General features: G+C 45.5%; 2 protein-coding genes across 2 annotated transcripts; one reads left to right on the top strand and one right to left on the bottom strand.

Annotated features, from left to right (window-relative positions):
* Positions 1-13,832: 13,832 nt before the first annotated feature.
* Positions 13,833-17,476, bottom strand: LOC120707453 (myosin IC heavy chain-like). Its single transcript, XM_039992358.1, has 4 exons — positions 16,514-17,476; positions 15,366-15,684; positions 14,616-14,674; positions 13,833-14,361 (listed from the first exon to the last, which is right to left on the bottom strand). Exons 1-4 carry the CDS (start codon positions 16,755-16,757, stop codon positions 14,321-14,323), a joined length of 663 nt encoding a protein of 220 aa, XP_039848292.1. The 5' UTR covers positions 16,758-17,476; the 3' UTR covers positions 13,833-14,320.
* A 2,046-nt stretch (positions 17,477-19,522) lies between these two features.
* Positions 19,523-22,591, top strand: LOC120707452 (serine/threonine-protein kinase PBL27-like). Its single transcript, XM_039992357.1, has 3 exons — positions 19,523-19,545; positions 20,079-22,111; positions 22,201-22,591. Exons 2-3 carry the CDS (start codon positions 20,176-20,178, stop codon positions 22,320-22,322), a joined length of 2,058 nt encoding a protein of 685 aa, XP_039848291.1. The 5' UTR covers positions 19,523-19,545; positions 20,079-20,175; the 3' UTR covers positions 22,323-22,591.
* Positions 22,592-24,692: the final 2,101 nt, after the last annotated feature.

Genomic DNA, 24,692 nt, shown 5'->3' with positions numbered 1-24,692 from the left:
ACACCAGGTTTTATTCTGACCCAACCTCAGCTCTACCCGATAAATGATCAAATCTAATATAGTTATATGTTGTGTCTAGATGCATAGAAAAATCTATATATCTTGAAAAAACAAACGACGAATAATTTGAGATGTAGAGAGTAGTGTTTGAGACCCCACCTATTTTTCATCGATAAAGTAAATGAGTTTTTAGAATGTACCGGCTGTACAAGTTATAGTTCCTCTTTAGGTCACGTTTATTGGGAATATAATCAATAATGGAGTTGGATATGAGGATATTTTGGTTGATATATGTATATCAAAATTTGTATACGTTTATGATGATATATTTTGATTATGTGTTGTTCCAAAATGGATTTATCAGGTAGAGTTAGGTCGGAACCAAATTACTAGTACTACCTGGAATGCCACGAACAAGGCGGCCGGCACCAATGCACGATCCATTGAACCCGCTCGTGTTTCCATCCTCCCCCTATGAGGCTATGACATCCAGGTGCACCCGCGCCGGCGCGCGTGGGATTGGGGACTATTCAGAATTAGAGTAAAATGGAATGATCGATTCTCTTGATTGATGGTTTAAACCACTTTTTATATATGTACAAGAGGGAAAGGGTGTCTATTCTCGAAGGAACATGTCCCTTCGTGAATGGCCCCTTCGGGAGTTGGCCCTTTCGAGAAAGGTAATCGCCTAATGACTAAACTAATTAACTATTATAGAAATTGATCACTAATACTAATTTCTTCATAACACTCCCCCTTGATCAATTTTTTTCTTCTTTGTAATCAATTTGATCTTCTTGTGGTCTTGTAATCAATCAAATAACTCCTTGAAAACTCTATGGGAAAAATCAGGAGATGTGATATATATAACTCCCCCAAAAACCCTTTCAGGAAAAATGTGAGGAGAATCTTTGGAAAACTCTGCGGAAAAAACCAAAGTAATTCGGGTATACTAGGCAAAACTCCTTCAAACCTAGTAGAAAAATAAGGAGAAACACCATAATATACAATAACCAATGTCAGTAAACTCTTGAGATAATCCAAAGTCTTAGTCTAATAACACCTTGACCCTATGGTCAATATGCTTCAAATATCATCTTCTAAAAACTCCGGTGGGGAAAACTAGATGATATAGCATATAACTTTATGTTGACATTGTCTCATCAAAAACTTTATATGAGAAACCTCAATAAGAAAAACTCACATAAAGAAAAGAGTACAATGTATCGTATGTTCCAATATCATCCACCAAAAATCTCTATGGGAAAAATGGATGATAGGACATAATCTTGTGTTGATATTATCTCATTAAAAACTTTATATGAGAAACCCAAAGGAACAAAAACTCATACAAAGAAAAGAGTGTAATATGATGTTTTCAACAAGTTACTAATCAAAGAGACGAGAGACTCTCCCTCTGAAACTTGCAAACTTTTCATACCAATGCACTCAACACATATGAAATGTGCAATATGGTATACTTTGTGAAAATCTCAACAAGATTATCACAATACTTAGTTTCTAAATATTCATATGTCCATATGACCTATGGAACAGAACCATCTTAATGCAAAATATTGTATTAAGTATAACTTGTCTCCATCTAAACAACACAAACTGCATTACCTTTATAGATAATGACCTTTGATTCAATAGAATCAATACCACATAACTTCAGTACGTGACATATCATTCTATCAAGCTATACATATTCATGTGTAGCCTTATACAATACAATATCAGAATGATTAATGGAATTGACCATTAAATGTCTACATACTTAAAGACTATTATATATTGGTCTTTCCATATTCATGTAAAGCTTATTTTAATGATCTGGAATATTGGGGATCTTACAGATAACCAGAATCATGATATCCACATAATCGGTTCACGCATTATACCAAATCCGTATGTGCTATTTTAAGATATCAAAGATATTCTTAACTTCAATCTACCAATCTTAGGTAGAATAGCGCAACTATTGGATAACAAATTATTGCAAAGACAATATCTGGCCGGAAACTTTTGCAATATATATATTAGTGCATAAATAGCACAGGGATAATGGACCACATGTCCTATTATCTTAATTCAATCACTATGGCATAAAACAATCTCCCCTCATATGTTTCTCTATCATGAAGTAGAACCACCATAGGATTCCCTTTCATATTAAATGATTCAATATGATGTGGATATAGATAGTTTTACTATAAAAATTTGGGAGAAGATACTTGGATCCTAAACACAAAATAAAATTTTGGTTTAGACCGTTGTCTTCCATCTCTAAACTCCGTCTTTAGATTACAACGTGCTCTCGACAAGTGTTCATTACCAATGATGTCAAGATTATTGACAATTATATAATACTAGGAAATCCAATCAAGGACTCCGAAATGAACACCACGTGTAATCAATCTTGTATCTTTCAATGCAAAAAATACATACAAAGTCGATTGTACCAAAATCGACTTAATTGCTTTAAGCCATATATTGACTTAAACAATATACGATATATGTTGCGATTTTATATATAAGTAAGTATTGGATATGTGAACTCCTTCCCGGAACTTTCACAATATACCAAATCAAGCGATCATATGTAATCACTATATCTATCAACTATAAACTGCAAAGATAGATGCGTTTGTACTGCCAGTCAAAAGTTAGTATCGGAAATTTATAACTTACTATGGAGAATAACCTGCATTGAAAATCAATGCTCTGGACTTTGCATAAACCCCTTGTGCTACAAGTCTTGCTTTAATTTCACCACCTCATTGTTCTCAATCCATTCTAGGATGAAAACACTTTTGTACCCATAGTAAAGGTACATCTAGGTGTTGGCTTTACTACCAAAACACCTCTCTTCTGGTGAGCAAGACTATCTCTGTATGTATAATTTTACTCAACAACCTCCAGTAAGAGTGACAAAGCACTCTGCCATGGTCTTATCAACTGGATAACTTGAAATAATGTATACAATTTATCTAGAGAAGTATGAGTCGACTCATGTAGCTTTTATATGATATAATTCTCCGGGTATCAAAATTCAAAAATGAACTCTGAATGACTCATCGTGACTTCCTTAAACGAGAGTCAGGGCTTTCCGATATACCAGCATCAGTATTTTGGTGCACCTCTGAGCTGGGTTGTGGATTATAAATGTCCACAGGATATAAAATGTCCTTTAGGTGTTTTTCAACCAAAGATTTAGTTGCATTTACTATTTTAGAAGAAAAATCTTCTATTGCTAGCATGAATAATCTTGTTTTATGGTCATACTTCTCCCCCTCTTATTTACAATTGGGAGTTGAGTGGTTTTACTTAGTACCACTACTCTTTCTGGCACATACTTGCATTAGTTTATTTGCAATACTATGCAAATCTTTGAACTCAAAGTTCAGTTAATTTAGTACGTGATCCTGAGCTTGAAATGCTTTATACATTCAAATATTTTTCGGGCATTATATATGGTACTTCTAATCTCCCCTTAATGCCTGGAAAAGCTCATTTATACTAAAATCCAGCATACAGGTTGTAAATAGATCCTCTCTAAGAGATCTAGATACTGAACAATCGACGGAGATTTGAAATTTCAGATGATCCCCAATTTCATGTGCGAACCCATCAATGTATGCTGCGGTGGTGAGAGTGGCACGTATATAACGTAACTCAATCTTACGCAAATAGGAAATCTTCATGTATTTCTACGTACTATATATGCATATGGGAGATATGCAATTAATCATAAGTCAGTAGTGTGTAAATCTACCTGACTTCAATACGAAGTTAATGATAGCAATCCAATAATGATGATCTTGTTATGACTTTAATGTTATACTTATAGATTCAAATGTATGCTTTTAGATATGTAACTAAACTCTTGTGATACCAAGAAATCGTCATTGAGGGTATAAAGGTTTAGTAATATTCAGGATAATGCTCATAACTAGAGCCATTATCTACCAAATGCATGGTTGAGTGTGTAAATTTTACACACTCTAGATCATCTCATAGGTGTATCTATACAACCATGAAATGCCTAAGCTGTCCATACAATCTTTGTATCGGACCCATACATATTTTTTGAATATGATCAAGGAATCTAATAAAGTCAATCTGATTTTAAGATAAGAGGGTCTTAAAATCTGTTTCCCTATGGTACTTATCGTATCCACACTTTGGGAAAGTCAGGACCAAATGAATTGCCATTAATTTCTCACGCATCCCTTTGGATGCCCAAGTTGAACATTTCAAATTGAATAGATCAACTGTGTGAAAATTTTGGATACGCAACATGTTGTACGGGATGGTTGTATGCATAATACAACAAAAATGAAATCCATCTCATTACTTATATGCCATATCCAAAGTTGTCTTTTTGTGTTTTCCTAAAAAAACATGTGGATATCTCTATACTTTAGTAAAATCTGAGTTGAATTAGGACATAATTAAATGTCATCAATTGTTTACTCATATCCTTAGGAAGAATGATAGTGGAGAAGAGTCGACCAAACTATCATTGCATCGTATCAGCGATAGACAAAATTATTCCCTCTTCTTGTCATAAGAACCAGGAATATTTTGCTTTCGTAATTATAAAGTTTGTGGTACAAATTATCCACTAGACACATATCATTCCAAATTGGAGTGATTCCCGTACAATCTATATATGGCAAGAATTCAATGAAAATTTTGTCTAATATATAGAAAAATCCATAAGTATTGTCAAGTATCAAATTCATCAATATGATACTCACAGTAGTTACGCATTGACAACAAATATTACAACATATTTTGATGGACTAAATAATATCAATGGACCATGAGATTATTCTCAAATCTCAAAACAAGTCATTCGAATTATGTTCGATGATCTTGTTGTCCATAAAGTTATGTTCTCTTATGATAGAAATATGAGTCTTTGTTATGCGATCTTAGAAGATCTGGCAAAAGCAATCAAATTCCTAGAGAGCTTAAAATTTAAGATTGAAAACCTTTCAAATCTTATGTCCTAGCTCCTATTTTATCCCTTATTGATGTTTAATACAGATAAATTGTTCCTTCCATAAGATATTCTTATCGATAATTTTTATGGATGTATTGCCTTAACAATAGTAAGGCACATTTTATATTATCTATAATAAACAACCCCAATCAAGGGTCATTAAACTCTTTTATTAGTTTATGGGATAAAATCAATATTAATGTCCATTGTCTATGTAGGATATTGATGTCATCAAGAGCGAGTTCAATAGACTCCTCTGAAGTCAATATCCAAAACATGTGACAAACCATTGATTTAATAAATTTACACCTAAGGTATACTCAAATCACTATAGTGATGTTGTAATGTCAAATGCAATATTTTATAATTGTATATCTTATCATAGTTTTGGATCATTGTAGGTAACCATATAAATGTGTATACCATACAACGAATCATCATAGGTTTTGTTGATACACAAGATAAATAATCTCTATGTCAGAAATATAGAGTAGATCTTTATAGTAGGCAATATAAATTGCTGCCTAAGTATGGTCTCTGGGCAGAATAATTCACAAGGAATTAAACGCAGCCTTTGCTTAGTACTCTACTACCTTGTGTAAAATAAAACAATATGATGACAAAGAACAATCCAAAACCTTTATTTTGATTAAAAACACATCGTAGGTAATCATCAAGTTTCAGAGAAACAAGATGTAGACCTCTCAGTAACAAGTGATTAGATCACTGCTATGGCACGGTCTCAAGGCAGGATAATTCATAAGAAATTAAACGCAGTCTATGCCATAGTCTCCATTACCTTGTGTTAATTAATCAAAATAATCAAGATATGTATATTACAAATTTTTAATCCATTAAAGATGAATAATCTTTAATGATATTTATATCTTAGTTAAATTGCAACTAAGTTACTAGCAGTTTAACTTGTGTATGGTGCAAAAATATGTTTTAGGTGCACCAAAATACTCCGATTCTATTATAAAACTACAAATGTAACATATATGTTGGTGCAAAATAGGGGGTTTGGGTGCGCCAATATAACCAAAAATAGTTATTGAAGTCACAAATGTAATATGTATGTGGTGCAAAGGGTAATTGGGTGCACCACATATTCCAAAAATATAATAGAATCAAGATGACATTGTAATATAATACAATCAAATCACAAAATATATTACAATGACAATATCCAAGCAACAACAAAGCACGAAGTGCTATAGTTGGGTAGTGGCATAATTATGCAAAATCGCGCAGGATCAAAGTAAAAACCACTTCCTGTGTTAGCCCTCCTAGCAAAAATGGTTCGATTGCCATTTTTCCCTTTTCGGATTTAGGTTCACATGAGCCTAAATTTATCGAACCTTAATTAACTATCAATTAATTAAGAGGCTTCGATTTTGTTGCAATTAAAAATAATTGCCAATCAACAAAATCGATAAACTATTTATGTTTAGATATACAATTTTCTGGTCTCAAAAGCAAACGATGTATAGGAGTAAAGATTCTACCATACAAATTCTGTTAGAGTCCATGACTAAAACAGAAAATCATAGACACAGAAAAGAAAAAATATCTAAATGTTAACATAGTGAAACAACTACAATATATTATGTTATGATGCAATTTATAAAGACTGGTAGGTCTTAAAAAATTCTATTTACTCTAGGTAAAAAAATTTGCATCATAAGGCATTTTAAACACAAAGTAAAAAACAAGCATTTATAGCATCAATTATAAATGCAATATATTGTAGTGTTGTATCTAGTCTAGGGGCTAAAACAGAATAATCTAGACCCTCTAATATAATATATAGCACTGAATAAACTGAAGATGTGAAAAGAAATAGAAATTCGAGGGCCTTCATGCAAGATTGCAGGGAAGAAAGGAGGGGCTCGGCTCTGCTCCGGCGGCTTGGCTCGAGTTAACCTGATGGGCCGGTTCGGCCTGGCCCGATCAAAGGGCAAGGAGGGGCACGGTAACCGTCTCCTCCAAGAGCCGCCGCCTCCTGCCTCATGGGGCGCACCACCGCCGCCGCCCCTTCAGTGTGCCACCGCAGCCGGTGGACGCAGTCGCGCGCCACCGAGCCGTGCGTCCAGCACCGCCGCGGGCCGCCAAGCCATGTGCCCAGCGCCGCCGGGGAGGGGATCCGCGGAGCACCGCCTCCTGGTGGATGTACCACCGCTGCGCGCCGCCCTCTGCCCCTTGGGGGCGCCGCCGCCCCTCCACTTGCGTCCTGCCGCCGCCTCTAGCGTCGCCGGTGTGGGTCGCCGGTGAGCGCCGCGCCGAGCGCTGCCACAGGCGCCACCCGCGGCCGGTGTGCGTCGCCGTCGCTCCGGTGCCCCGCCGCGCGCCCCCTACCGCCGCCGCGAAGCACCGCCTCGGGCCGCCCGCTTGGAGGCCTTGCGCCGCCGCCAGGGTATGGTGCCACCGCCGCCGTCGATCCGATGCCCGCCGCGAAGCGCCGCCGTTGCGCAGGCTCCCTACGGGTGCGCCGTTGCCGCCAGGGGCCTCCTGCCCGAAGTGCCGCCTCGCTCCGTCGAGCACCGCGCCGAGCGCCGCCGCTGTTGCCGTAGAGTGGAGTTGGAGGAGCGCCTCTGCATGCAGCCATGGTGCCGAATGGGCGAATGGCCAGGTCGACAGCCTGGGTACTTGGAAGGAGCGGCGGCCTCTCGTCGACGGCAAGGATTCTAGTGAGGAAATCCGATGCAGAACTCCGGTGAGGTCTCCCTGTTCTCAGCGAATAGACTCTTGTGCCCAGGGAAAGCAACTTGTGTGATAACGTATTCAGAATTAGAGTAGAATGGAATGATCGATTCTCTTTATTGATGGTTTAGAGCACTTCTTATATATGTACAAGAGTGAAAGGGTGCATATTCTCGAAGAGACATGCCCTTTCTGAATGGCCCCTTCGTGAGTTGGCCCTTTCGAGAAAGATAACCGGCTAATGACTAAACTAATTAACTATTATAAAAATTGATCATTAATACTAATTTCTTCGTAACAGGAACGACAGGCGGGGTGACGCTAGCGGTTTTATCCCCTCGGCCCTTCCCGCCCGAGACGGCAAAGCACAGCAAAGCCCGTCGAGCAGCCGCGGCCGTGCCGAGGACAGCAAAGCACAGCACACACGGGCGCGCACGTTTCCCGCCGCTGGGACCCAATGGACCCACACGTCAGGGGGAGGGGAGCACGGCAGGTAAAAGGTAGCCTCGGGCGCCGCGTCGCCGGGGGATTGGGTAGGGGAGGGCCCACGTGGGCGGCACCGCAGCGGCTCGCCACCGTCCGTGGTGCGGTGCCGGTGCGCGCCCGCGGCCGCCGCGGTCCCCTCACCCCACCCGACGTCCTCTTCTGGCTCCTCGTGGCGTATTTTGTTTCGTTTTCTCGCTCTTGCCCCAGGCCTTGTCCACTGTTGGTGTTGGGCTTGTGCTCCGTGTCCCTGGATCGGCGGACACGGCCTCGTGCCCCTCGCGGCCAAAAATGCTACGATACCCCTCGGTAATACGTATGTTCACTGCTAACCAACGGGATTATAGGACTACTAAAATATTCCCTCCTAATAAAAACTGTGATCGATGTTTAGGGGTGGTAAAGGGCCCAACATTTTAAATTAGAAAATCTAAAGACCGGGTTTTAATTTTATATAATTTTAAATTAAATAATTTAAAGATTTTGTTAAGCTGTGAAGATGACACTAAAGCATCACCCGTTACCACCTGTGTGCCGATGGAACAAATTCCGTTTTCCTCCGTGCCGGCCGGGCCTTGACGAGACAGCAGCTGACTAAAGGCCCGATGCGGCGCTGATCCGATAAGGCGAGCGCAATCTGCACGTGGCACGAATCAAAGCAACCAACACATCATCAGAAAACCCTTCTTTTTTCTGCTTGCAAAGAGGCATCATCGTCATCTCATCCTGTTCTTGATCTTGTTCCTGCGTGCGCTGATGATGATCCCGGCCGGTTGTAAGATGTTGGCTTGGTATATTACGCTCTTTTAGATGCGGACCAAATCTAGCATGGGATGCTGTTTCGTGGAACAATTCGCTACGGAGGTGACGGTCTTATGTGTCCGATTTTGTACTTTTTTTTTTGGTGATCCCTAATTTATTGTGGATGCCATATATTTTGGTGGCGGTAATGGCTAACTTTGGGACCGTTTGGAAACATTTATTCATTTTCGATTCGACTTCACCTATTTTGCGAACGAGATACACTAGTGTGATTGCGTGAAACTTTTTTGCAAACCCAGCAGGCTAGTAAAGTGAATTAGAAATTAGCTGAAACTAGTTTTTTTTACTTCATCAGCGAAGCTGTTTAGGAAAAAGCTCTCCCAAATAAACGACCCTTCCTACCATTATTCATCTCCGACCAATCGGAAGGGCCACTCAACCCAATCAAATTGAAAATGCGCGACCGCCAATTACTAATTAATTGCCTTTTCACTCTTGAGCGTGGAGGCAAAATTGACTGCTTAAGCATGAAGCCATTCTGGTTCCAACAAACGGTTCAGTTTCACTGTTTCAGCATAATGCGGTTGTGTAGTTTCGCATGCATAATCAAGAACGCGTGCACCTCTCTCTTTCTGAATGGGGGCGGCGTCATCGATCTCAATTAAATTTGGAAGCAGCGCGTGTCCGCCGTGACAGCGAGCCCCCGCAGCAACCCACCACATGCAGCACGCACGATGCGGCCGATTTGCCCTATAGTTGATGTCCACGCACCTTTTGGCGCGTCCAAATCGGAGGATGATCCCGGCCCGTTGCGGGCACCCCAAAATTAGAGCGCGACGTGGCCAAGTCAGCGACAAGGAAAGAGGAGGGAGATGTTAGATGTGGGTTGCTGGAGCGCGGCATATTCTCGCTCGATGCCTCTTCTCGATCTTCGCCAATCACCATCGTCGTCAAATATCTAAAGCAGGGTACGGCGGGCGTTTCCTCATTTCTGAAATGGAAATTCGCTAGGATTTAATTAATATTTTTTTTATGTTCTTGAAGTAATTTGAAGTTCGACCGTGCAACTTACCCTTATTTTTTAACTTTATAATTTTACCCTTTAGTTTTCACAAGTCATGACGATTCTATCCTTGATCTTTCGGGTTTATCCTTGATCTTTGCGTATTTGCCTCTGTTTCTTTTAATTAACTACTACTCATCCTTACTTGTAGGGTTTTCCATATTTGCGATACACGAAACGTCATCCTAAAATCTCGCCAATTGATGGGTAATAAGACCACGCGTCAAACATTAGCATACCAAATTAAAAAAAGTTCTTGATATATACAATGATTGTAAAGTATCAAAGGTACTTTCAGGTACTTATTCTCTTTAATTTTTTCTAGTCATTGATCTATAAAAATTAAATTAAATCAGTACTTGGTCTCACCATTTTTGGTACTTGGTCCCATATTTTGGAAGTACTAGGTACTTTACCCTAGATATTTTTGGGTACTTTCTACCTTCACCACCATATGATTTTACCAGATGGACGGCTCCTATTTTTTTCAATCATTGTAAAATTTCTCTATATCTAAGTATTGCTGCCCTAGGGGGCAGGTGTGTAGTGAAGTTCTCAATCTTTGTTCATCATTGGCGTGCATTTTCTTTGCTTTGCATTGCTATCGTGTTTGTTAGGTGGTTTACCTGCGAGGAATCTTCCTCGCCTTGCAGGAGCTGATGGAGAGATTGATTATTTCGATAGCTTTTCTTCGAAATTGGGATCACCATTAGTAGCTTTAGATTATGTGAAGACACGTTGGTGTTGTTCCTGAGGCTGATCGAGGCTCACCGACTTTTGTTTCTTCCTCGCTTTTTTTTTTCTGAGAGCTTCAGGCCAACTTCTCTCAAATTGAAAGATGCATGAGAAAGTTAGGTCTGGAACGCACAAACGCGTTTATAAATATAAAAAGATAGGGTGTGTTTAGTTGGTGAAAAGTTTGGATTTTGGTATTGTAGCACATTTCGTTGTTACTTGACAAATAATGTCCAATTATAGACTAACTATGCTTAAAAGATTCATCTCGTAATAATCAATTAGACTATATAATTAGTTATTTTTTCCAACTACATTTAATGCTCCATGGGTCTTGTTTAGTTGGCGAAAAATTTTGGGTTTTGACACTGTAGCACTTTTGTTGTTATTTAACAATTAATGTTCAATTATGGACTAATTAAGCTTAAAAGATTTGTTTCGTGCTAATTAATTAGACTGTGTCATTAGTTATTTTTTTCAACTACATTTAGTGCTCCATGTGTCCAAAAATTCAATGTGACTGGTACTACAGAAAATTTTTTAGGAACTAAACAGGACCGCTAAACTGCATTTGGCCCGCGTGCCCATTGGCAGTACTGAGAAGCGAGAAGGACGCTGCATCTTTTTGTCTGGTTGTCCAATCTGTTCAGAGAATATGCCTAGGATATCTCTCCTGGATCAGAGATGATCCAATCCCCCGGCAAACACACAACAACAAAAAAAATAAGCATCACGAATCACACGACTACACAGAAGCCGTGCGGCATTTGCGTTTCTGTAAAGCTAAAACGTGAGAGGGGACGGAGGTAGAAAACCAGTGACAAAAGCGAGGCCGGGACGACCACCACGGGCTACTAGTTTAATCTGTTGGATGGAAAGGCCGACCGATCTAGATCTTGTCGTATTGGAAAGTAAATTTGGAACACGTAAAATAATTTCGCTCCACCATGCGCCAGAGTCTCAGTTTTGTCTAAAAGCTTTGGAAATGACAGAGAAAATGTGTTCGTCTTTACCTGTAAACACGCATGCGCAGGGTCTTTCTAGCTAGGTGCTGTACTTGGTGCTGTGGCCTGTGGACAGACATGGTGCCTATCTTCCTATTACTGAGAGGACTGTGGATTCAAGGTGCGAATTCAGAAACTTTCTATTACATGGTGCCTCTAACACTGCGTTCGGCAGGCTGGAGCTGGAATGGTGTGAGAAAAAAATACTGTTGGGCTGGTTGGAGCTGGAGCTGGTGGCTGGAATAGTGTGGGAGGAAAATACTGTTGGGCTGGAGTTGACTGCCGAACGGAGTGATGGTAACCTATCACTCCGATTAGGCCATTACTACTGCAGATGAGTTTACCCCATCACTCCTTTTATTTTCTTTACGCACGGACACAATCGAAGTTTCAAGCTTTCATTTGTAACCATTATCTAGCTCTTAGCATAATAATTTGTGAACAATACCATTTAAACGTAACTAACATGATATCACAGTATCTGAAAGCACTTTCTTGTGATGACAATTCAATGCTATGCGCATGATAGTACACGAGATATGAATGAATAGTCAAAGCATGGAGTTCAATCATGTCAAACTGTCTCTTATAAAATGAAAAGTACATTATTGATAACAAGCCTAATTCGGTTCTTGAAACCTAATGTAGGCATATTGGATTCAATGGAGCAAACACAGCAATGGGCATTTGTATTGATCATGTGGTCAACCCTGCCACATGGCAGCTACTATGTTGTAATCATTTGTATCGGATCGCACCGATATGTTACGAAAAAAAACTAGTTGGTGATCTATTATGGCTTCCTATAGCAACTGTGCTGGTGATATTTAAGTTGTAACTAAGAAAAAAGGCGACGGTCAAACTTATCTCAACAAACTATCATTTTGCTCCTAAAAATACACATCCCACTATGATTATTGATCCACTTTTTCAATAGGACGAACAATAAACAATTTTCGCAACCCCTTACTGACGCGCGCGCGCTCACAAAAAAAAAGTAATGCACCCTCCCAATGAGCTTGGCCAACCAGCTAGTATGCATTTTTTTTTTGGTGATGCCACAAGAGCAAACTGGATATCAAGCATGCCATTACTTAAAATTGTGCTGTAGCATAGGATCTAATTTTCCATTGGAAACAAGGTGGATTAATTTGTCAATCTACATATCACCAGAACAGTTAGTGCAGGAGAAAGCCAAAACAGAGATTACAAGTACGCATGAAGAGTGGCATTCTCTATTGTGCCTATGGCCATCCTTGTCATCACTCAGTCACTGTGACCAGGAACGAGCATAGATACACACTTGCTCTTCTCCTTAATGTTGGTAGGGCCTGTATGGCTGTGCCTGATGTGTCCTATTCACCGGATTTTGTGTTCCTTTCCTCCGAGGAGGATTATCTGATATAAAGGCGATGGAGATCGATGAACAAAGAAACGATATTTTGAGCGCTCAAGTGGTTAGTCGCCGCCTGTTTTCTTTCACGTCCTTTCCTCTCGTCTAGGGACGTTTGTGCTCGATGCTTGGACTCAAAACAATAAGTTGTTGAAATTTTGCAACGCCAATGAGCAGATGTCAACTCGTGATGATCTCCACAAGTAGTGAAACTCTCAAGATCAAGATCCTGTTTTTATTTGATGCCCAACTTACAGCTTTTTTTCAGGAAGATTGGTCCAGTTGCATATTTGGCTGTTTGTTAGAATTTTAAACAAACTTATGGTGATGCGACATCTTCACGACTAGCCATAGACCATTTTCTCTTTGAGTTCTTTTGTGGGATTTAAAAAAAACCAGTCCCTTTCTGACTACTATTTAGTGTGGTGGAATTAAGATTAGAAATGCACCCGACTAGATGCATTGTCATCCACCAAGATGAGCCAAGAGTTTCTATTGCGTAATCACACGTCAAGTAAGAGGTCCCAGAACATCGCAAAGAGGCCGGGACGCTAATCTTTACAAGAAAAAAAATGGTGAAAGAGGAGCTCGATTAACTAGACATAGAAGCAGGTTTAGGGCTTTCGCATTGTGTGCACGTCTTTATTCGATCACATAAATGAATCGGTTCAATTGTTGATACAAAAGAAAGGTCAATCATGCAATTACTATGGAAGTTTGACAGAGCATACAACGTTGCAGACTACTTGAATTATTTTTTGCATACAAAATAAAATAAAATTTGATAATCTAAAGTGATGTTCAAAATGAACTTCTCCCTTGATATGGTCAAAAAGGGTACAGTGGTACAGCCATAGCTAAAATGCATAGTTGCCCTTGCTGGTACGTATGGCCAGTGGCCCAGACCTAAGGCGGAGCCGAGGCCCGTGAAATACGTCAGTTCAGTCACTGGCTCCAGGGGTTTAGCAGTAGCACTGCTTGCCTGAACTCATCCAAGCTTAGGGCTCCATAGAGTGAGGCGCTGACACACAGATATCTAGTAAAATACAAAGCACAACAAGAGAATTCTCTTTGCGGTATACAGCTGCACATGTGAAGATAACACCCGTTTGAAACTGAAAGAGCCATACAGTTACAGGGAACCACTATCCATGAGTTCTGGTTCATGACTTCTCCTTGTTCGTGATCCTGGTTTTAATGCCTCCTGTGTAGAAAAAACAGCAAATAGAGCACACACCAAAAGAAAATCAAATTATGTGCCAATAGAAAACATACATGACTGTGCATATACACCCTTCTCATAACTTAACAGGTAGAAATAGGTCAAGAGGAAAATGAACAGGATTATTCCTTAGATCACAAGAGCAATGCATTAGCTTGTTCCGCGTGACCAAGTAAATGGCTTTGAGGATAACATAGCATAGCATCTACATTGTGTATTGTCAACATTGAACATACCATCAGCATCCTCAAATTCGACAACCTTAATCACTTCCGCAGCTGCATGATACTCAAACCTGCAGGATGAAGAAGCTGTGTGTTAGACTGGCATTCATTGGTAGCACAAACCAGTATATATTTTAAGGAATCAGATATGTTAATTTGGAGTTTCAACCAAGTGCCATTAGCAAATCAGAGCAGTGAGAAAGTTCAGATGATACTAAAAATTCTTTATAAAAAGTGAAGAATAAAAAGGCAATTACAGCTGATACAGTACGGAAAAGGTAGGAATTACTGTTGAAAACTTGATATAGAATATCCTGGACTATAATAGTAGCTGATAGGTAAACTTTAAATGGTAGAGACTCATACAGACTATCCAAATCAGTAGAAGGTGGTAGACGTTAGAGATAAGCAGAACAGTTCAGGGTGGTCTTTTTAAAAGTTTACTTGATTTTTGGTGGTTGATGTGACATGTATCACTGCAACCTGATTGCACGTTACAGTTGTTATCCTCTATTTTAATGCTAGTACCCATTTAACACATTTCACATGCATACATTAGGCGTTTCGTACTATGACAATATGTGTCATGTTGACAGAAAAAAAAACAATCACCTATCATCTATCAATGATACATACAGAATTTTGAAGGGTCTAAAATTCTCCCAAGAAACTGGGTGATTGTGAGGACTGAGAAGCAACTGTTCAGACCAGATTATATTGCTCTTAGAAGGGCATATCAAGGGTTCATCAGAAACAATATACCTGTTAGAGGAAGCCACCTCAGGTTCATATTCAGATGTGCTCTTGATAGCCTTAACTATGACATTAACAATTTCTTTCTTTCTAGTGCTTGCCATTAAACAATCATACTCAGTTGGAACAATGATCGCAAAGAAGTTGTCACTGAGATTGCTAATGTATAGCTTATCCACGGCTGCAAGTGCTATTCTCCTCTTCAATATATCAGCATCGGGATCGACAAGGTATAGAGCAAAGTCTGTGATCACCAGGATGCGCCTTTTCATCTTTCCTGATTGAGTGAACTTCAATACCTTGTCTGCAAACAAAACTTTGTTGTCCCCTGTAATATATAATGCATCTACTTAGAGACTTCCATAATGATAGCTAGAGGAACAAGTGGTCGTGAGATTGCGCATGAAACTAGGAGTAGCCAATGTAAGACAATTGTTTGCATGATATACTAGTATACTGCACAATATTTTCTTGTAACGGGTTGTATGTTCATGCCACATATGACCTGGTGGTTCCCATGCAGCTATGATTATGCAGTACATTGTAGCTCTTCACATTGCTGCATACATAACAGTGGGTATGGCACAGGTAAGCTAAACAGAGCTCCAAGCCTTGATTCATGGTGGCATTGTAGAGAAAAATACTGAAGAAAGCATGCATGTATAAGAGGATGAGACACTGCTAGCAAAACAAAGGTATGGCAACCGCTACACCTTGCCATACCGGAAGCACCACCACTGATGCATAATAAGGTGTGTTGGTAACCTAGAAGCACTACATAGATATCAGGGCAGTATCCGGCATTTAGTAGCATTAGTTCAGGGTGTCAACACGGTACATGGTAGAATTTGCCCAATGCTACACGGTGAACTTCAGTCTCCACGTTAATCCCTTGTATAAGAGGTAAGATTAAAATCGCATGGACCATTCACCCTGGTATGAAGCCTAAGCTGATGGAGTTTGGGCAATTCCCGACGCACTTCAGCATCCAAAATATCCATATTGCATAGATTCAAAAACATTGACCACCGGCAAGCGCATCAGATGCACGCCACAGCTATCGAGCCAATTGAACACCAGCTAGATCGCTCCCCCATTGTCTACCGACGATAAACTAGCCCAAGGGATCAAAACGGACGCAGCTCAGGGCGCGTCACCTTGCTTGGAGAGGATCTTGGCGAGGCAGGGATCGTTGGGGACGCCGATGTAGTCGCCCTTGCAGTCGCAGTAAACCGCAGCGCGGCGCCTCACCTTGGCCCCCATGAGCAGCCCCGCCGCGGGCGCCGGAGGCTCATCCCGCTCCGCATCCCCGCCAGCTCCCGCAGCCGCTGCCGGCGCCGCCGGCGGCTGCGCGGGCTCGGGCTCCACCTGGATCCGCCTGAGCGGCCGGAACCGGTCCATCGGCGAGACGGCGAGCGAGTTGGAGAAAAATTGGTTTTTTTTTTTGAGAGGGTGGAGAAAAATTGGTGGAGACCCGAAATGAACAGACTCGCCCACCCCCGTCGGCCTGCCCCGCACCGTCGTAGTTCCGCAAGCAAATTTCAGCCGTGTGATCCTCTGGTTGCCGCTCGATTAGCATCGCCTCCTCGATCGGCCCCCCACCCACCACCCGCGTCGCCGCCGCCTCCCTCCCTCGTGGCGCCACAGCCCTCGACGGTTCCTCTCCCGATCCTGGCACACAGCCCTCGACGGTTCCTCTCCCGATCCTGGCGCACAGCCCCGTGCTACGCCGCCGCCGCAGGCGCAATCCCTGTCCCTATACTCCTGCCAGCCGCCACCCCCACGCTCCCTGCCGCACGTGAAACGCCCAGCCTCACCTCGCTCGCCGCAAACCATCACCTCCACCTACACGGCACCCCCCTGCAAGTCGCATGTCGCCGCAGCCTGCCGCTCCCGCAAGTTTCGCATTCGCTAGCCATGATCCGTCGGTGGTGAAGCACGCGGGACGTGCTGTCGATGAGCGGCGGCGGCGTCCGCGAGCGGCTCACGGAGGTGACCCTCATCTCCGCGTGAGGCTCAAATCCAGCGGGGAAGACGACACAACAATTGAGCTTGCTGGCTGCCGGGGGTGGGCTCACTCTTCCGGTGCCAATTTTTGGCGATGCCACGTGCAGTGCTGCAACTGCAATGGAGGCACCGGCAATGACGTGTTATAGGAGTGCAGCGGCCTGCAGCCAATAGGGTTTGATCCTGCCCCTGGCAGCGATGCAAGACCAGATGTTCGTGGGCGTGGGTCCACCGGTGGCCGAGCGACGGTCCATGCTATTCTGGCCTTGCTCCATGACTTGTCCGACTCGAGGTATGGACTCATTCTTGGGCTACCTGGAAATCTGGAATAGTCCTTAACTGTTGTTTCATTATGCAATAGTGTCTGAACCTCACCTCGTGTTCAAGGAAATGCTTGAGTAGCCGTCAGTGTATTTGTTGATTAGATGTTGCCTTCCCGATTGAAAAGTTCATTGATTGTGCCCAGTGCCAGTGCCCTTCTTCATGACAGGCATCAGCTCTGAGAGTGAGATTATTCTTGCTGCTTGCAGCATTATGATAAATCAATGGTGTATTCAAAGTTTGCATCTTTCTCAAATTTGTTGTGCTACTTCTTATCTAAAGAAACTTTAGAAATTCAGTACAAGAATAGTTCTTACTGGATGGCTTTGTAATATCATTGAAGAGGATGTCAAGCACTTTCTTCAAATTGAGTTTTTAATGATAAATTTTTGTCACCCATAGCAACGCATGGACATTCATCTAGTTATATAGAAAAGAAAAGGAAAAAAAAAAAAGAGCACTCACGACACGGGCATGATGTGAGCCAGCCAGCACCAGGGCGGTCAGTGCCTGATCAGACCGTTGGCGCGCCGCATCCTTTTGGTTGTGGTTGGGCTGCCCCGGACACGGAAAAGGCGGGGGTTCCTCTTCTGGTTCGGTAACCGACCGGACCAGGGCGCACCAACAGCAACCACCGCAGCGGATCAGAGCTCGCCGGCGCCGCCCCCAACTTCCCACCTCGCCGTCCCACTCCAGACGTAGGCGTCGGCCACGTCGCTCCCCGAACGCCACTCTGCTCGTCGGTTGCAGTTTGCAGTGCGAGAGAGCGAGCTGCGAAGCAAGATGCCAACAATTTTCTGTCAGAGTGAGGAGAGAGCAGCTGGGCTATTGTGTCCAATATGCCACTCCTTTTTCTGGTTGTGTGTTGACCCGAGTTGGTCGCCTCGTCAGTCGTCAGCGACGCACCACATGGCGTTTGACTTGTGAGAAATCAGAAATGGTCAGCCCCGTGCCACCTCTTGTGCGGTGGTGGCAACGGGCACGGCAAGCTTCTCTCATCTGCCAAAAGGCACGCACCCAGGTATCTAGGGTCTGCACTGCATTGCAACGGATGGCGACATCAGGGAGAGCATGGAATAAACTTGCGCATAGCCGCCAAACGATCCAGTGGGAGAGGAAAAAAAGAACTTTTTTTCTGAAACAAAAAAAAACTCTGGTAACAATCTAGTAGTCCCTGTTGGAATGCAAGAACTCCGTAACAGTTCTACAAGAATCTTCTCGTTTTCCAAACATGGCCAGTCAGAACGGCGTGGAGCGGAAGAAACCACCTCTGCAGTTACTAACGTCGCACGTTCAGGGTCGGGGAGAAAACGGAGCATCGCTTCCGTAACTCCTTGCAGTTAAGGAAGCGGGAGAACAAAAGGGCGAGGCTCGGCTCGGCTCGGCTCGGCTCCAAAATTCACACGCGATCCGTCGCTCCGATTGCCTCTTCCTTCTTCTCCCCGGGGCCTCTCTCTTCTGCTGTCGTCGTCTTCCTCGCTCGCTTTGGAGACTCCGGTCCTCCCTCCTTGTCCCTTTTAGCTGGGGTCTCTTCGTCAAAAGGCCTCTCTCTTCCTTCGGAAGTTTCCATTTTGACCGCTTCCTCAAGCAAGATACACGTCCTTGTTCAGATAAGGATTTCCAAGGTTCTTCCGTTCGGGACTTCTGAGAATCTGGGGTTCTCGGCTGCCTTTTCTCTTCTTCCAAGTTCAAGGAACTGGTGATTCTCAGAAGTCCCTGTGTGGTGTTGCCCCAGGTGTGCTGAACTGGTGATCGTCCCCCCAGTTCTCTCTCCGCAGTGCTCCAAAACAGCCTGTGAGCTCTCTCTCTCTCTCTTCTCTCTCTCATCTCTCTCTCTCTCCGCCGTGCTCCAAACAAGCCTGTGAGCTCTCTCTCTCTCTCTCTCTCTCTCTCTCTCTCTCTCTCTCTCTCTCTCTCTCTCTAATTCGTCTGTGTTTTTGTTTCCCTCCGTGTATGTTTTCGGGGATATGAACTCGATTTCGCCTATTGATTTCTAATCCATCTGTCAAAGCTATCTCAACTCAATAGTGGTCTATACTCGCTAATCACCAGTTTAGTCGTGAGAAAAATTGTGCTCTTAATTCGATTCCACACGCAACATCAACTAATCCCAAAAAGGAGATGATTGAAAAGGTGGAAAGAAGCAGGAAGAAAACGAACAGCTAGCTGTAGTCTGTAGTATCTTGAGAAATACACCGACATCAATTTCCAGCACCAGTAACAGTATACTCCAGTATTTCGCCGTATCAATCAAGTAGTAATGAGATCAATGCTGTATCCTCGACATCAATTTCCAGAACGCAGAGAGACCTCTGTTCGTACGCGCAATTCTAACATTTCCAATGGAAACGCGCGCATTTTTTAGCAGTAACCGTCCTTTTTTTGCATCGGCAGAAACGGTCAAGAAACAGAGCGGAGGAGCGATCCGGCAGCAGGCGGACATTTGGTCCGTCCTCGTCTCGGCAAGGCTGATCGGCGATCGCCGGTCGGGATGGAGCAGCTCCGGCAGCTCGGCGAGGCGGTGGGGAGCATCAACGCGCTCATGGCGTTCGAGTCGGAGCTCCTCATCAACCCGCGGCAGTGCCGCCTCCTGGCAGACGCGTGCGCGGGCGCGCTCGCCGCCGTCACGGGCGAGGTGCGCGCGAGCCTCCGCTTCGAGGAGCGCGGCGCCAAGTGGCGCGCCCTCGAGGCCCCGCTCCGCGAGCTCCACCGCGCGTTCCGCGACGCCGAGGGCTACGTCCGCCAGTGCCTGGACCCGCGCGGCGGCGGCGGCGGCTGGTGGGCGCGCGCCGCGGCGGTGGCGCACGGCACCGAGTGCGTGGAGCAGCACCTCCACGGCATCCTCTGGTGCCTCGCCGTCGCGATCGAGGCCGTCGAGGCCGCCGCGGAGATCGCCGGCTCCGACGCCGACGAGATCGCGCGGAGGCGGGCGCTGCTCGCCAGGAAGTACGACAGGGACATGGTGGAGCCCGGGCTGTTCCAGAGCGCGTACGGCCAGCTGTACCTGGTGTCCCAAGAGCTCGTGGCGCGGATGGACATGGCGTGGAAGGAGGACAGGTGGCTGTTGTCGCAGCTGCTCGACGAGATGAAGTCCCCGGCGGCGCCGAAGCCTCTGACCAAGAGCGAGCAGCGGCTCGCCGGCGTCCTGGCCGCGCCGCGGGGGAAGCTGCACCCGGCGTCCATCCTGCTCGGCGGCGACTACAGCGTGCGGCGGCGCCTCGGCGGCCGCCTCAAGGAGGCGCAGTGGATGGGGGAGACCGTCGCGGTGAAGCATTTCGTCGGGGACGCCGAGGCCGAGGTCGCGCTGCTCTCGTCGCTGGCGCACCCGAACGTGGCGCACGCCGCGCACTGCTTCCGCGACGAGGAGAGGAAGGAGTACCTAGTGGTCATGGACCAGCTCATGGCCAAGGACCTCGGGAGCTACGTGAAGGAGATGAGCTCCCCGCGGCGGCGGATTCCGTTCCCCCTCGTCGTCGCCGTCGACATCATGCTGCAGATTGCGCGCGGGATGGAGCACCTGCACGCCAACAAGATCTACCACGGCGAGCTCAACCCGTCCAACGTGCTCGTGAAGCCGCGGCAGCCCGAGGGGTACGTGCACGTCAAGGTCGCCGGGTTTGAGCGCTCCGGCACCGTCACGAAGGCGGCTGGCAACGGTAATGCCAATGCCAACGCAACCGGCGGCGGCGGCGACAACGCCTGCATCTGGCACGCGCCGGAGGTGCTCGAGAAGGAGGGCGGCGACCCCGCCGCCAGGCTCACTGAGAAAGCGGACGTGTACAGCTTCGCCATGATCTGCTTCGAGCTGCTAACGGGCAAGGTGCCGTTCGAGGACAACCACCTGCAGGGCGACAAGACGAGCAAGAACATCCGCGCCGGCGAGCGGCCGCTGTTCCCGTTCCAGGCGCCCAAGTACCTCGTCGCCCTCACGAAGCGGTGCTGGCACGCCGACCCGGCGCAGCGCCCGGCGTTCGCCTCCGTCTGCCGCGTCCTCCGCTACGTGAAGCGGTTCCTGGTCCTGAACCCGGACCAGCAGCAGGGGCAGGCCGACGCGCCGGCGGCGGCGGCGCCGGCGGCCGCGGACTACCTCGACATCGAGGCGCAGCTGCTGAGGCGGATCCCGGCGTGGCAGCGCGGCGAGGGCGCCGCCGCGCGCGTCGCGGACGTGCCGTTCCAGATGTTCGCGTACAGGGCGGTGGAGAGGGAGAAGATCGCCGCCGGCGCGAACGCCGGCAGGGACCGGGCCTCGGACTCCGGCAGCGAGGGGAACTCGCTGTGCGGCGAGGAGAACGGGGCCGGGGCAACCGCAACGGACGACGCGTCCACGGTCTCGGGCGGCACCGTGCGGTCGCGCCCGAACAGCAGCGACGGCAAGAAGACGCCGGTCAGGAAGGCGGCGGACGGCAAGGCGCCGCCCAGACAGACAGGTGCGGTGTGCTCTCTTGTCGCAGTTCTTCAAAACTTGATCGTATCGTACCTTAGCGAGGACCAACAGGGTGAAGGCTTTTCTCTGCAGGATCTCAGCAGAAGGTGAAGCCGGCGAGCGCGGTGAAGCCGCCGGCGGCGGCAAGGAAAACGCTCGGCTTGAAGCCCGAAGTCCCGGTACGGCGACCGACGTCCGGGCACTCATCGGACTAGGACTGCTTGCCGGAGACCGCCACGGACCATGGAATGGTGTGCCCTCCAGCAGCTCACTTTTGATGAACAAGGTTTTCATTTTTTGCATTGCATTGGTTGATTTGTTCCATAGATTCTAGTAGGCTAGCGCCTTGCATTTGCATAGATGCTTTGCTTGATGGTTTTATCGTGGTATAAGTGGATTGCTCTGGTATTTGTAGAATTTTTCCATATTGAAACTAAATACTTTGGGTAAAGTCCTGAGAAAAATAGTTCGGATTTGAACCTCAGCGCCTTGCTTCTATTATAGCAATCAGCGATTTAAATTATGGAATTGAAACGTTTATGCAACTTTCCCTAGGTAATTCGTTGGTTTGGCGGAGCGATGCTCCCTAGACTTCTGTCATGCTTTTTTTTTATATAAAACATACCTGTATTCCAAGTTAAGGGAAACGTATACAGACCCGCACAAATACAAGTATGTCAAACAAGGATATGGATGACCACAGTCCCACCCAACTTGCACAAAGGGCCTTCAAAAAAAACAAAAACTACAAGCAGGTCCCTACCCCCTATGCTCGACGGAGCTTCCGACGAACCCCGCCACCGGAAGTCACCGGATCTGGCCGCCGCACGCCCAAGGACCGAAGAGGACTCCATCGCACGAAGGCTTTGAAGTGAGCCGCAGAAGATGAGGCCGTCGCTGGTCGCCCGTCGGCCAGGGACGCGCCCCGAGTCCCCTCGATCTTGGATCCATTAATCCCGCAGCAGCCTCCGCAACCTTGAAACAAAAGATCGGCAGGCGCATCCCCGTCGAGGAACGACAAGACGCCGTCGGACGACTCCTAAACAGAGCTCCCACACGGGAAGACTCACCTCCACGGGCTCGTCGCCGGTGCCGGAGTAGAGCGCCGACGAGGGGAGGAAGGGTCTGGGAGGACTTATTCCAACGCAACGCCGCCGCCTCCGCCTCTCCGGCGTCACCTGGAAACCCAAACCTAGACACCCTAGGACGTAAACCTACAAACTACCCTGACCGCCGGCGAGAGAGCAGCGGTCTCCACCACCTCGCGACGGCCCGAAGGCCATCAGAGACGGGGGAGACCACCGTCTCCGCCGACGGCGACGAGATCGCCTTTTTCCCCTCTGTCAACTGTAGCGGAACGAGAGCCTTCGAGAGAGAGACACTTCTTTTACTTCTATCATGCTTTAATCATGACGAACCAGAACACGATTTTATCCCAAATGTCGTCGATGGGCTAGTGGCCCGCAACAAAGATTGAATATCGGCCCAATGTCATCGGTCTGACAAAGCTTCAATTCAAAATTGAGTAACGCTTGAAATGCCAGCCCAATATATCATCCTGCCTTTGTGTGTGTTGTGGGGCCACTTGTATGCGGCCCATTTGAGATATTCTTCTTTGAAGGAGAAATCAAGAGGCAATTTCAGAAAGAGGTGACGCATTCATGAAATTCAACTATAATTCTATTCATCTTTGCATTGCTTTTTTTTAAAGCTTCGTCATCGTAGGAATATCTGGATTGCAAATACTAACTGGGATAAGAACGGCTATTCGTGTGCCCTAGAGGCCACACAACAAAGAATAGACACTAGATAGATGACGATGACGGTCTGCTTAGCCTTTACATGATGAAAAGTGACCTGCGAGGAGAAGAACAAACTGTATACAACTACAAGACAAGTCAAGCGTGTTATGTGTGTAACAATAGAAAACGGCCAAACTTGCAACCCCGTCAGGGAGCTGTTGCGCACCAATAACACGTGTGTGTGTGTGGGTTGGTGGGGGGTGGCAATGCGCAGCAGCGCAGTGCAGGTAGCTGGGCAATTCAAGTAGTAGTGGATGTACTCTTTGTGACTGTGACAAGCGGATAAAACACGCTAGACTCTATCCGTGCAAACTAGTGAAACCACAAGCTAATCATACTAACTGTGTGTGTACATAATTATTACAGGCAGCTAGTGACTGATGACAGTTAAACATGTCCACGAATATAGATAAATTTTAAGCAGACCTGTCGCAGACCATGCATCTCGAAAAACCTGTTTGAGCACAAAGTAATTTTGCAGAAAGTTTGTATAAAAAAATTGCAAAAAAGTTCAGTAGACACATGCAGTCAATATGCAACCATGCAAGCAGCAGTGACAGGCAATAGGACGTCATGGGTCCTGTTTGGATCCTTAGACTATTTTGTAGTTCTTCCCTCAAATAGCCATGTTGGTCCAGACATGGATTTGGTGGAAAGCCCGGAGGTCAGCTTGACTAAAGGGCCGCTTGATTGAATCAAAGACACAACTCAGTTCGTTATAAGGGAGAGGGTTGCTGCTTATATAGGCAGAGCCTTCACCTACTCCTAACAAAAGCATAAAGC

Source organism: Panicum virgatum, chromosome 5K, assembly GCF_016808335.1.
Source record: "Panicum virgatum strain AP13 chromosome 5K, P.virgatum_v5, whole genome shotgun sequence".
Classification (NCBI taxonomy): Eukaryota; Viridiplantae; Streptophyta; class Magnoliopsida; order Poales; family Poaceae; genus Panicum; species Panicum virgatum.
The sequence above is the reverse complement of the archived record's forward strand: the minus strand, read 5'-3'. Positions and strand labels throughout refer to the sequence as shown.